At 41.4% G+C, this 15,067-nt stretch overlaps 1 protein-coding gene across 11 annotated transcripts in view; it reads left to right on the top strand.

The window, feature by feature from the left end:
- Positions 1 to 10,389: 10,389 nt before the first annotated feature.
- Positions 10,390 to 15,067, top strand: part of LOC118363609 (LIM and calponin homology domains-containing protein 1-like) — a 160,025-nt gene continuing 155,347 nt past the window's right edge. For 4 of the 11 annotated variants that reach the window (XM_052488438.1, XM_052488443.1, XM_052488439.1 and 1 more), the window contains exon 1: positions 10,390 to 10,681. In XM_052488438.1, coding sequence (XP_052344398.1) covers positions 10,580 to 10,681 — 102 coding nt within the window. In that variant the 5' untranslated portion in view covers positions 10,390 to 10,579. The remainder of the gene's footprint in view (positions 10,682 to 15,067) is intronic. The other 7 variants (XM_052488442.1, XM_052488440.1, XM_052488441.1 and 4 more) reach the window with 4 other exon arrangements.

Raw genomic sequence — 15,067 nt, 5'->3', positions numbered from 1 at the left:
AACTCTCTGACTGACAGAAAAACCATCTAATGGAGGACATTTTAGATTGAGTAACATAATCTAAAAAGGACTACTCCTACCCTCAAGATGCACGTCAAAAGTACATGATCCAAAGGTGGACTAGGATTTGAACCTGGGACCTCTTGACCTGCAGTTAAATGCTCTACCACTGAGCTATACACCCTCTGGTTGAAGCAGTCTAAAGGTGGAAAAATGGTCTAATAAGGGACATTTCAGCTGGAAATGGACATCACCTAATAAAGTACTCTCTCTCATTGAAAACATACCCATAAAGTATTTGGTTTCAAGTTGACAATAGGATTTGAACCTGAGACCTCTTGATCTGAAGTCTATTGCACTTCCACCTCTGTTATGAACTCTATGACTGAGAGAAAATCCATCTCATGGGGGACATTTTATATTGAGTAACATAATCTAAAAAGGACTAATCCTACCGTTAAGATACACATCAATAGTACATGATCCAATGGGGCACCAGGATTTGAACATGGGACCTCTTGATCTGCAGTCAAATGCTTTACCACTGAGCTGTACCCCCTCTCTTTGGAACTCTCTAAAGGTGGGAAAATGGTCTAATAAGAGACATTTCAGCTGGAGATGGACATCACCTTATAGAGTACCCTCTCGCATTGAAAACATACCCATAAGTATTTGATTTCAAGTTGACAACATGATTTGAACCTGAGACCTCTTGATCTGAAGTCTATTGCACTTCCACCTCTGGTTGGAACTGTCGGACTGAGCGAAAAACCATCTAATGAGGGAAATTATAGATTGAGTAGGATAACCTTAAAAGGAGCACTTCCTCTCTCTCAAGATACACGTAGAAAGTAATTGATTTCAAGGAGGCGCCAGGATTTGATTCTGAGAAATTGTTTATTGTCTATTGTCTATTGCACTTTCATCTCTGTTATGAACTCCCTGACAGAGAGAAAAAACATCTAATGAGGGACATTAAAGATTGAGTAAGATAACCTAAAAAGGAGCACTTCCTCTCAAGATACACTTAGAAAGTACTTGATTTAAGGGGGCACCAGGATTTGATCCTGAGAAATTGTCTAATAAGGGACATTTCAGATGGCGATCTACATAACCTAATCTGCTTGGAACTGTCTGACAGAGACAAAAACATCTAATAACAGACATTTTAGAAGGAGAGTTATATTGCCAAATAAATTAACTGTTAATAAAGACCTCTCCCTCTATGAGAACTCACCTATACTATATTTGATATCAAGGGGATAGTAGGATTTGAACCTGAGATCTCTTGATCTGAAGTGTATCGCATTTCCCCCTCTGTTAGAAACTGAGAGATAAAACAGCTCAGACAAAAAACAGCTAATAAGGGAAAACCCCCATGAAATGGACAAAAATGAATGGCAACATATTGGCATTGGACGAAACACATACACAATTGCAAATACCACTCAAATGGACAGCAGTTCATCCAAACCATATGGCAAGTGGCATATGGCAAATGCCAAATGTCATACAAAAAATCTCCCAAAGATGGCGAGTGCACTCTATACCGTAGATTTTCATATTGCAAATGGTCACAAAGTCAAGACCCAAGGGTCAAATTTTGAAAATAAAAAAATAAAAAAATAAAATTCAACACCCTCTAAAAAATTGCTTTCTGGACCGTTTTTTCTTTTTTTTGGTCAATTATACCGTATTTGGAAATGGGACGCAAGCGTAGGATTGATCACCCTGTCGCTGGCCGCCTTTGGGGAGGGTGTATAGTGTGAAAGGCCGAAACACCCTAGGAACCAAAGGTACACTACTGACGATGCGCTCCCAAAATTGCACCACGCTCACTGTTCATTAACTCTTGGAAGTGCTTGCACAAAGGATAGTAACATCTCATCCTGTGTTCTTGGAATCTATGAACATACCTTTTGTCTTATTTTATTGAGTTTGTCCATAAGGCCTATGTTTTGTGATTAAGAGTAACAGCACCTAATAAAGAACACTCCCTCTCTCAAATCACACTTATAAAGCATTTCATTTCAAGTTGGCAAGTTGGAATCTGGGACCTCTTGATTTGTAGTCAAATCCTCTATCACTGAGCTGTACCCCATCTGCCAGGAGCTGGAGAGAAGTACCGTCTAATAAGAGACATTTTAGATTAAGAGTAACAGCACCTAATAAGGAACACCCTCTCTCAAGATACACTTATAAAGCACATTACTTCAGGCGGGCTGCAGGATTTGAACCTGGAGTGCAAAAAGGTGCACTAGGATTTGAGTTATGACAGAGAAAGTCAAAAGTGGCTTTTCAAGCTTCCTGGTGTTCAGTATTGTTCCACAAGAGGCCAGCAGACGGCTTGAAAAGAAGTTATTTTGCCATTTTGCCAATAGGCCAATTCCTTCTATTGACAAACTATTGAGTATAAAATACCTTGACTACCCAAAGTAATATTGGTTGAATAATATGGTGTGTTTGTCAATGATGTGGGCGTGGCTATCTTTCTTATCCTTATTCACTGAATATTTTGGTTACATTAGCAGAATCTAATGAGAATTTGTGATTCAACTAGAAAATGCATACCTAATCTGTAATTAATTGATTATGGCCCAACACCACACCGTAATAAGATTTTTTTCCCATTAATCATATCACAATAAACTTTTACCAGTTGAATGTGGACACAAATATACTCATTTTCTGTATTACATTGTTTCTGAAATATTGTAAAGTAGGCAAATTAGTTCATCTATGTACAAACCTGCATATCACAAAATAAAAATGTTCTGGACATTGGATGAACCCAATTATTTTGGTTTCATTTTGTTAAGACACCCCAGGTATGGACTTACACATAGTCAATTGTGGATAAATACTTTGAAATCTGTAAAATTCCAAAAAATCTAGTAAAAAGCATATTTTGCAAATTTTGGTGGGAAACAATGTAATATGACATTTTACGGGGGCAATGTATCAACAATTCCTTGTGTATACATTTGGAGAATATGTCTAAGGATAACCACACAACATTTGTTGAATGCAGATGCTTCTGAGGCTACTTATACTAAGCTAACACATGGAATTGTTTTAAGATGGTCATACCATATCTCATTTAGCTATTTGATTTTGAGTTTTAGGAGGTAGGTATAAAAAATGTATTGTATGTAGAAATGATTTAATAAAATATTGAATTTGGTCTTTACTATTATAGCCCATAGAAACGCTTGTTTCTATTGTCTAGTTTTTCTACATCTAGGAGATATACGAAAGCTCTTCAACACGTGCAGTGCCCTCCATAATTATTGTGTCAATGAATTTTCTACAATTATCTTGGCTCTATACTCCAAATTTTTTAAAATCAAACAAGGACAAAGGGTGGCAGCGTAGCCTAGTGGTTAGAGCGTTGGACTAGTAACCAGAAGGTTGTGAGTTCAAAACCCCTGAGCTGACAAGGTACAAATCTGTTGTTCTGCCCCTGAACAGGCAGTTAACCCACTGTTCCCAGTCTGTCATTGAAAATAAGAATATATTCTTAACTGACTTACCTGGTTAAATAAAGGTAAAATAAAAAAAATTAAAAAGGATGTTAAAGGGTAGACCGTCAGCTTTAAATTGAGGGTATTTTCATCCATATTGGGTAAGCTGTTTAGAAATTACAGCACTTTTTGTACACATTTTAGGGTAGAAAAAGTATTGGGAGAAATTCACTTGTGTGTAATAAAGTAGTAAAAAGTTAAGTAGTTGATCCCATATTCATAGCACACAATGACTACAATAATCTTGTGATTCTACAAATTGTTGGATGCATTTGCTGTTTGCTTTGGTTGTGTTTCAGATTATTTTGTGCCCAGTAGAAATGAATAGTAAATATTGCATTGTGTCATTTTGGAGTCAGTTTTATAGTAAATAAGAATAGAATATGTTTCTAAACACTTCTAATCATGGATGCTACCATGATTACGGATAAATGTGAATTAATCGTGAATAGTAATTAGTGATAGTTACAGATGCACAAATATCATAGCCCCAAGACATGCTAACATCTCACAATTACAATAACATGGGAGGTAAGCATTTTGGGGGGGTGTATGATATTTGTGCGGCTGTAACTTGACGTGGTCATTGCATGTTATGAATATGGGACCAAATACTTAACCTTTTACTACTTCAAGACACATATAAGTACATTTTTACTTTTGTTCACCTAAAAGGAAGGGACTATGTACAAAAAGTGCTGCAATATCTAAACAGTGCACCCAATATGGATGAAAATACCCCCAAATTAAAGCTAACCGTCTGCAGTTTAACCTCATAGTCAGTCAATGTTTGATTTCAAATCCCAAATTTTGGAGTATCGAGTCAAAAGAAAAAAAATGGTGTGCACTGTATTTTCCCCCACTTTTTTTCGGCACCAAACTACTTCCATAAATAGTTTTTCCGGGTACCAGGTTACCTTCAGACGAGAACATTGTGGGGTCATATTAATTTTGTAGGCTAAACCATTCGAACACTACAGACAGAGGTTAGCACATGGACGTTACCGACTTCAGACACGTCTTGTGTGTTTTGTAGGCCCAAACCATTCGAACATTACAGACAGAGGTTAGCACATGGACATTACCGACTTCAGACGAGTCTTGTTTGTTTTGTAGGCCAAACCATTGGAACACTAGAGACAGAGGTTAGCACATGGACGTTACCGACTTCAGACGAGTCTTGTGTGTTTTGTAGGCCAAGCCATTCGAACACTACAGACAGAGGTTAGCACATGGACGTTACCGACTTCAGACGAGTCTTGTGTGTTTTTTGTAGGCCAAACCATTGGAACACTACAGACAGAGGTTAGCACATGGACGTTACCGACTTCAGACGAGTCTTGTGTGTTTTGTAGGCCAAACCATTCGAACACTACAGACAGAGGTTAGCACATGGACGTTACCGACTTCAGACGAGTCTTGTGTGTTTTGTAGGCTAAACCATTCGAACACTACAGACAGAGGTTAGCACATGGAAGAAACCGACTTCAGACGAGTCTTGTGTGTTTTGTAGGCCAAACCATTCGAACACTACAGGCAGAGGTTAGCACATGGACGTTACCGACTTCAGACGAGTCTCGTGTGTTTTGTAGGCCAAACCATTCAAACACTACAGACAGAGGTTAGCACATGGACGTTACCGACTTCAGACGAGTCTTGTGTGTTTTGTAGGCTAAACCATTCGAACACTACAGACATTTACATTACATTTAAGTCATTTAGCAGACGCTCTTATCCAGAGCGACTTACAAATTGGTGCATTCACCTTATGACATCCAGTAGAACAGTCACTTTACAATAGTGCATCTAAATCTTAAAGGGGGGGGGGTGAGAAGGATTACTTATCCTATCCTAGGTATTCCTTAAAGAGGTGGGGTTTCAGGTGTCTCCGGAAGGTGGTGATTGACTCCGCTGTCCTGGCGTCGTGAGGGAGTTTGTTCCACCATTGGGGGGCCAGAGCAGCGAACAGTTTTGACTGGGCTGAGTGGGAACTGTACTTCCTCAGTGGTAGGGAGGCGAGCAGGCCAGAGGTGGATGAACGCAGTGCCCTTGTTTGGGTGTAGGGCCTGATCAGAGCCTGGAGGTACTGAGGTGCCGTTCCCCTCACAGCTCCGTAGGCAAGCACCATGGTCTTGTAGCGGATGCGAGCTTCAACTGGAAGCCAGTGGAGAGAGCGGAGGAGCGGGGTGACGTGAGAGAACTTGGGAAGGTTGAACACCAGACGGGCTGCGGCGTTCTGGATGAGTTGTAGGGGTTTAATGGCACAGGCAGGGAGCCCAGCCAACAGCGAGTTGCAGTAATCCAGACGGGAGATGACAAGTGCCTGGATTAGGACCTGCGCCTCTTGTTTTGTAGAATAAACCATTCGAACACTACAGACAGAGGTTAGCACATGGACGTTACCGACTTCAGACGAGTCTTGTTTGTTTTGTAGGCCAAACCATTGGAACACTACAGACAGAGGTTAGCACATGGACGTTACCGACTTCAGACGAGTCTTGTGTGTTTTGTAGGCCAAACCATTCGAACACTACAGACAGAGGTTAGCACATGGACGTTACCGACTTCAGACGAGTCTTGTGTGTTTTGTAGGCCAAACCATTGGAACACTACAGACAGAGGTTAGCACATGGACGTTACCGACTTCAGACGAGTCTTGTGTGTTTTGTAGGCCAAACCATTGGAACACTACAGACAGAGGTTAGCACATGGACGTTACCGACTTCAGACGAGTCTTGTGTGTTTTGTAGGCCAAACAATTCGAACACTACAGACAGAGGTTAGCAAATGGACGTTACCGACTTCAGACGATTCTTGTGTGTTTTGTAGGCTAAACCATTCGAACACTACAGACAGAGGTTAGCACATGGACGTTACCGACTTCAGACGAGTCTTGTTTGTTTTGTAGGCCAAACCATTGGAACACTACAGACAGAGGTTAGCACATGGATGTTACCGACTTCAGACGAGTCTTGTGTGTTTTGTTTTGTACAGACAGAGGTTAGCACATGGACGTTACCATTCAGACGAAGGCAAACCATTGGAACACTACAGACAGAGGTTAGCACATGGACATGGAGTCTTGTGTTTTGTAGGCCAAGCCATTCGAACACTACAGACAGAGGTTAGCACATGGACGTTACCGACTTCAGACGAGTCTTGTGTGTTTTGTAAGCCAAACAATTCGAACACTACAGACAGAGGTTAGCACATGGACGTTACCGACTTCAGATGAGTCTTGTGTGTTTTGTAGGCCAAGCCATTCGAACACTACAGACAGAGGTTAGCACATGGACGTTACCGACTTCAGACGAGTCTTGTGTGTTTTGTAGGCCAAACCATTGGAACACTACAGACAGAGGTTAGCACATGGACGTTACCGACTTCAGACGAGTCTTGTGTGTTTTGTAGGCCAAACCATTGGAACACTACAGACAGAGGTTAGCACATGGACGTTACCGACTTCAGACGAGTCTTGTGTGTTTTGTAGGCCAAACCATTGGAACACTACAGACAGAGGTTAGCACATGGACGTTACCGACTTCAGACGAGTCTTGTTTGTTTTGTAGGCCAAACCATTGGAACACTACAGACAGAGGTTAGCACATGGACGTTACGGACTTCAGACGAGTCTTGTGTGTTTTGTTGGCCAAACCATTGGAACACTACCGACAGAGGTTAGCACATGGATGTTACCGACTTCAGACGAGTCTTGTGTGTTTTGTAGGCCAAGCCATTCGAACACTACAGACAGAGGTTAGCACATGGACGTTTCCGACTTCAGACGAGTCTTGTGTGTTTTGTAGTCCAAACCATTGGAACACTACAGACAGAGGTTAGCACATGGACGTTACCGACTTCAGACGAGTCTTGTGTGTTTTGTAGGCCAAGCCATTCGAACACTACAGACAGAGGTTAGCACATGGATGTTACCAACTTCAGACAAGTCTTGTGTGTTTTGTAGGCCAAGCCATTCGAACACTACAGACAGAGGTTAGCACATGGACGTTACCGACTTCAGACGAGTCTTGTGTGTTTTGTAGTCCAAACCATTGGAACACTACAGACAGAGGTTAGCACATGGACGTTACCGACTTCAGACGAGTCTTGTGTGTTTTGTAGGCCAAACCATTGGAACACTACAGACAGAGGTTAGCACATGGACGTTACCGACTTCAGACGAGTCTTATGTGTTTTGTAGGCCAAACCATTGGAACACTACAGACAGAGGTTAGCACATGGACGTTACCGACTTCAGACGAGTCTTGTGTGTTTTGTAGGCCAAGCCATTCGAACACTACAGACAGAGGTTAGCACATGGACGTTACCGACTTCAGACAAGTCTTGTGTGTTTTGTAGGCTAAACCATTCGAACACTACAGACAGAGGTTAGCACATGGACGTTACCGACTTCAGACGAGTCTTGTGTGTTTTGTAGGCCAAACCATTGGAACACTACAGACAGAGGTTAGCACATGGATGTTACCGACTTCAGACGAGTCTTGTGTGTTTTGTAGGCCAAACCATTCGAACACTACAGACAGAGGTTAGCACATGGACGTTACCGACTTCAGACGAGTCTTGTGTGTTTTGTAGGCCAAACCATTCGAACACAGGACACCACAGACATTTTTGTGAGATTTTTGTGATGTCTCGTGGTCTGACAAACAGCTCTGTAACTCTGCCACTTTCCACCACACATACGGAAGGCCGACATGGGCGGATGCAGTGGTCTAAGACGCATCCCATACCGACAGGCCTATCTCTATCTTAAACAGACACATTTTTGAAGGGGATGTTGAAGGGGGTGCATCAATCTCATCCCACAATTTAAAAGTGGTTACAATTCATGACATTCTGATGATGGTAGTATGATAAACGAACGAAAATATATATTATCACCAACTTTTAAAAAACGTTTTTGCCCAGTGGGTGTTTTAAAAAAAAATAATAATAATAATAATATATAAGGTGTAACTCCAGTACATCCAGCTGTTTTTATCTACATAAGACAGTTCAACGGAAATGTACAGTTGCAGGCAATTGTCACGTCTAATTTCTATGCAACTTTTTAAATGTTGACAAAAAAATATCACTGGACAAGTTAATGGAAACAGAGCTCCTGGTGCGATTCATATTGTGGTGTGAGCAAGTTGATTCGTTCCCAGTGTCGTGAATTCATTGATCCTAAGGGAAGCCAGGCTTCCCCAAAAAATTGACCAAGAAACAAACAAACAAAATAATTCATCTTTCATCGCTCTGTATTTCCTCAATAAAAAGGCTGAACGTATCTCGCCGGAGAAAGCATCAAAACGGATGAAACAGCGCCCCTGTGTCTCAGTATGTGTAGCCCATCTATCTGATGCTGTCTTGTAAAAAAGAGTTTAACATTGCCTTGAATGCAAGGGAAGCCAGTGAGCATTTGGCCTCCCATGATGAAAAACGATATAAAATAATAACTAATCAGCGTTGAGCTCAGCTGTGAATGGTCCTGGCACGCCAAAAAAAAGGGTCAAGGGAAGCCAGTTTGGATTTGGCCAAATGTCATTGACAGAAAGGAACAATACTGTTGCATCTCATTTTGTCATTGTCCAGTGGCTAGCTTGTGATTACCTAAATTAATCATGGATGGAGATAGGGATTTAGACATGTGGTTTTACTTAATTCTCTGTACTGGCCAATGATTATAACAGCGATTCTGATCCAACCAAAAATGCATACATTGTGCCCCTGGCCTGAGAGGATGGAAGTTCAACATGTAGCTAGATGGAGTAGGTTAATGTTAACTAGCTGGCCCTCTCATTTTTGAAAATGAAAGTAAGTTAGGCAAGCGATCAAGCATTTTAGCCAGGTAGGTTAGGACAACAAAAACTAAAAGTGTGTACTGTACGACAGTCATATAGACCGTTTAGACAACATGAAAGAGGAGGATGGCATTGGCGTTTCTCTGCAAGTAGGGTGAGGTAACATGTTTTTTCTACTTGCACGCAACACACACACAGAGAAATCAGAACCATGGACAGCCACATCATATTTATTTTACGTTGAATGGACTAAATAGTTTTTGGTATCTTTTAGTTGTCACTGTATTAGACTAAGCATAGGTGATTAGATGATGTTGAAACGTTGAGGTTGAAATGGTGTTGGAGTAGTGGAGGCAGTGCAACAGGTGCAGACTAAAAGTGGAATGCTTACTTACGAGCCCTTCCCAACATTGGAAAGCCATCATTGTAAATAAGAATTTGTTCTTAACTGACTTGCCTAGTTAAATCAAATAAAACATGTTTTTTTTTCAAATAATAGAAACGTAATAACATGAGGAATAAATACACAATGAGTAAAGATAACGTGGCTATATAGACAGGGTACCAGTACCGAGTCTATATGCGGAGGTACTATGTAATTGAGGTAGATGTGTACATGAAGGTAGGGATAAAGTGAATAGGCAACAGGATAGATAGTAAACTGCAGCAGCAGTATATGTGATGAGAGTCAAAAGAGTTGTCAATGGGTCTGGATAGCTATTGGTTATTTAACTATTTAATTGAACTATTTATCAGTCTTATGGCTTGGGGGGTAGAAGCTGTGCCCCTGCCGAATCTTTTCAGCCTTCTGTGAGGGAAGAGGTGTTTATTTTCGTGTTTAGCTCACATAAAACAATAAACAAGTATGCATTAAGATGTCTGTATAGAATAATCGTAACAAAAACAGATGTAGACATTAATAAATGCATTTCTATAGCTTCCAAAATACAGTCATTTTTACAACGGTGTGGAAGTGCCAAGATGGAGGCACGGTGACTTCAACCCAGCGCCCCCATCAGTTATCTAGTGTATATATAAATCATTGGTCGCTGCAAGTGCATTGCCGCGGGTTTGCAGCATACAACCGAAGGAGCACTGAAGGAGAGGGAGACTACCTAAACAGCAAGTCAAGACAAAAAAAAACGGCATTATCTGGTTTTCACGGTCAGGTGCTGAGGCTGAAGCCTGGGGATTTCCCCGTTTTGTTCAAGCTTTTTTGTTCACATATTTTAACACTGAGCAGCTTTGCAAATGGCAAGTCCCGCTGCAGATATAGGACAACCACACCAGCGACATCTCCTCTCCGAATCGGCCTCCGAGCCCGCGTTTCTAGAAGCGCAGAAATGGATTGAGGTGAGTCACTGTCCTTATCAAACTCTTACGGTTACGTTATTGCATTGCATAATGCAATTTAGAGACTTGTAATTTGGCTAAAAGTCCCTTCCCGTTATCAGACTATAATTTTACAAAGGCACGGCTAAACCAGGCTAACCGGGTTTATTGCCTAGTCACCTGTTGAAAAAGTGACGCAAATTCGACATCCCACTTGCCTTGCGAACAGTAGCCTCTGCTGTGGAGCGTGTTTGGTCGAAAACAATGAATGCATCATGTGGAATGGATTTTTGGGTCATTGCGAGCTTGGCGGACAGTAATCGCACAAACTGTTTTTTGTTCGGTGAGAATTTAAATCATGGCATTCACTTGCCGCATTATGGTGTCTCATTGTTCTATTCAACACAGTTTTTGGTTGTTGTGATGTGAACAAAGCTTGGTAAACTACGCCTATGTTAAATACTTTTGAGGCATTCGTTTTTATACTGGACACTTACTGTATTTTTAATTACTTACTGTACTTACTGAATTACCCACCCACCCACCCACACTCTCTCTCTCTCACACACACACACACACACACATCGTATCACCTTGTCTCACAGGAGAGGACTAGGCCTACTGCCAGTCTTTTGTAATAAATCAATTGCTTTCACCTTCATATGAGCCTATTTTCAACAGACATTTACTTCATCCGAAGATTTACATTCCAAATGTATGGATTTGAGCTTACTTCATGGCACCATTATGATTACAATCACTATACCCTAGAGGGGCCAAATTGTATGGTAACCTACTTTAAAGCAGAAATGACTGGCCATGTCTCATTTGACTGATAATGGGTCACACAGTTGAATGAGAGGATGGCATAAACAACAGTCGGGTAGGTTGTTATTCTCTGTCCCCACAAGGGGACTGCTCTCATTACCCCACACACCTGCTGTCTGTCACTGGGTTCCCTTGAGGGGCTTGAGAGTTAATGCAGGTCATTGGAAACAAATAAAAGCCAAACGTACTGATATCAGGTGAATGAAGAAGGTTTATTTTTCTGTTTAATTTCTCAGCCATGAGTTATATTTCTGAGCCATGAGTTATATTTCTGAGCCATGAGTTATATTTCTGAGCCATGTTTGTGTAGCTGGGTGTTAGGCCTTGGGTTAGCTCTCACAGTAACACTTTACATTACGGTATACTTGCAGGCACACAATCCCAACCTATGTTCTATGACTGTTTACTACAGATTTATAAACTTGATATAAACTAATATGCTAATGAACAGGCCTATAGTTATAACATACTTGTCCTTTTAAGCATGCCTTATTGTAAAGTGTCAGCCCTCTGATTGAAGCCTACCAATTTTACATTTTGCCTGGATAAATAGATGAACTTAGAAACAGTATTTACACCTGTAAAATATGCAATGTATTTGAATTGAAATTGACTGCAGTTACTTATCTGTCAGTGACACTGGTAACGGTGTTATTTAGGTTACTCGGAGCTCCAGGCGGACATACAGTATCCAGACCCCTTTCCCCTTTTCCACATTTCATCACGCTACATACAGCCTTACTCTACAATTTATTCAATTATATATTTTTTCCTCATCAATCGACACACAATACCCCAAAATGTCAAAGCGAAAACAGGTTTTTATAAAAACAGAAATACTTTATTTACGTAAGTATTCAGACACTTTGATATGAGATTCAAAATTGAGCTCAGGTGCATCCTGTTTCCATTGATCATACTTGATAAGTTTCTACAACTTTATTGGAGTCCACCTGTGGTACATTTAATTGATATGATTTGTAAGGTGTAAATACACCTGTCTATATAAGTTCCCACAGTTGACAGTGCATGTCAGAGCAAAAACCAAGTCATGAGGTCGAAGGAATTGTCCGTAGAGCTCCGAGACAGAATTGTGTCGAGGCACAGATCTGGGGAAGGGTAAAAAAAATATCTGCAGCATTGAAGGTCCCCAAGAAGACAGCGGCTTCCGTCATTCTTAAATGGAAGAAGTTTGGAACCACCAAAACTCTTCCTAGAGCTGGCCGCCCGGCCAAACTGAGCAATCAGGAAAGAAGGGCCTTGGTCAAGGAGGTGACCAAGAACCCGATGGTCACTCTGACAGAGTTCCAGAGTTCCTCTGCATGACTCCACCAATCAGGCCTTTATGGTAGAGTGGTCAGACGGAAGCCCCTCTCTAGTAAAAGGCACATGACAGCCCGCCTTGGCACTTTAAGCCACCTTTGCTTTCCTAACTGACTGTGTATATTGGTTCCTGACTTCCATGAAAAGTTGCATATCATGGGGGCTATTCAATGCTAGGGCAGTACGCCACAGGATGTTTTTGTGCTGGTCAAGGGTAGTCAAGTCTGGAGTGAACTGTTCGGAACCAAATCAGCGTAAATTTTAGAGCGCCACCTATAGTTTTTGATAAAACTCAAACCTTCATTAAAACACACATGCAAGGTACTGAATTAAAGCTACACTCGTTGTGAATCTAGCCACCAAGTCAGATTTGTAAAATGCTTTTCGGCGAAAGCATGAGAAGCTATTATCTGATAGCATGCACCCCCCAAAATACCAGAACGTCACCTAAAACAACAGATTTTGCGGTAGCCGGCGCTACACAAACCGCAGAAATAAAATATAAAACATTCATTACCTTTGACGAGCTTCTTTGTTGGCACTCCTATATGTCCCATAAACAAGATTAAATCCGTCATTGTATACTCAAAATGTAATTTCCTGAAGGCCGGTCTGATCCAGGAAAATGCCCCTTGACAAGACGCAACGTCACTTTTTAAAATGACAAAAGTTGCCTATAAACTTTTACAAATCACTTCAAACTACTTTTCTAAACCAACTTTAGGTATGAATAAACGTTAATAATCTATAAAATTGATCACGGGGCGATCTGTATTTGATAGCAGCAAGTCTTGAAATCATCGTCCATGTTTTCACTTTCACAACATCCTGTGGTGCGCCCAAAGACAGGAAGGGCCTATACGTCATCTAACCAAGGATAAAGCAGACATGAAATGCCAGTACTGGCGACATCGTGTGGAAGCTGTAGGCGTTGACAGGGGATCCTCATTTATTTTCTGTCGCCTTAGACAATACATTGACTGGCGGATGAATATTTTTTTGTGTTTTTGGTGTGCACAGTTTTACCAGGGATTTATACTCCTAAACACGTTCTGTTATAGCCACAGACACGATTGAACCAGTTTTAGAGACTTCAGAGTGTGTTCTATACACACATACTTATCATATGCAAATACTATATTCCTGGCATGAGTAGCAGGACTTTGAAATGTTGCGCGATTTTTAACAAAAAGCTGCGAAAAGCTGCGAAAATTCGCATCATCCCTAACAGGTTTTAAGCATATCTCAGTTTAGGTCACCTCGCAGTACGAACTCTGAAGATAGATGGAGGGCAATCAATTCTCATATGGAGTCCAGGGCACAGTTAGGGGCTGAGGGGGATCTATAAAAAGTGGCAACAGTGAGAGACTTCTTTCTGGAAAGGTGGATTTTTAAAAGCAGAACTGTTTGGGCACAGACCTGGATAGTATGACTGAAGTCTGCAGGCTATCTCTGCAGTAGATTGCAACTCCGCCTCCTTGGGCAGTTCTATCTTGACAGAATATGTTGTAGTTGGGGATGGATATTTCAGAATTTTTGGTGGTCTTCCTAAGCCAGGATTCAGACACGGCTAGGACATCAGGGTTGGCGGAGTTTGCTCAAGCAGTGAATAAGACTCACTTAGGGAGGAGGCTTCTGATGTTAACATGCATGAAACCAAGGCTTTTACGGTTACAGAAATCATCAAATGAGAGCACCTGGGGAATAGGTGTAGTAATGGGGGCTACAGGGCCTGGGTTAACCTCTACATCACCAGAGGAAGAGTAGGATAAGGGTATGGCTAAAGGCTATAAGAACTGGTCGTCTAGTGCATTGGGAACAGAGAATAAAAGGAGCAGATTTTTGGGCGTGGTAGAATTCAGGGCATAATGTACAGACAAGGGTATGGTAGGATGTGAGTACAGGGGAGGTAAACCTAGGCATTGAGTGACGATGAAAGAGGTTGCATCTCTGGAGGCACCAGTTAAGCCAGGTGAGGTCTCCGCATGTGTGAGGGGTGGGACAAAAGAGCTATCCAAGGCATGCTGAGCAAGACTGGGGGCTCTACAGTGAAATAAAACAATAAGAATTAACCAAAACAACATTAGACAATACATATTGACATTAGAGAGAGGCATAAAGCAATCACAGGTGTTGATCAGGAGAGTTAAGACAACAATGGGTAAATGGCAATGAATGGGCAGAGAGGGTCAGTTAGGTACACATAGGACCTGAGTTCAAGGCTGGGGCCGACAGATCAACACAATGAGGTACTGT

This window comes from Oncorhynchus keta, chromosome 30 (genome assembly GCF_023373465.1).
Source record: "Oncorhynchus keta strain PuntledgeMale-10-30-2019 chromosome 30, Oket_V2, whole genome shotgun sequence".
NCBI lineage: Eukaryota > Metazoa > Chordata > Actinopteri > Salmoniformes > Salmonidae > Oncorhynchus > Oncorhynchus keta.
Note: the sequence above shows the minus strand (reverse complement) of the source record. Positions and strands in the feature narration are given on the sequence as shown.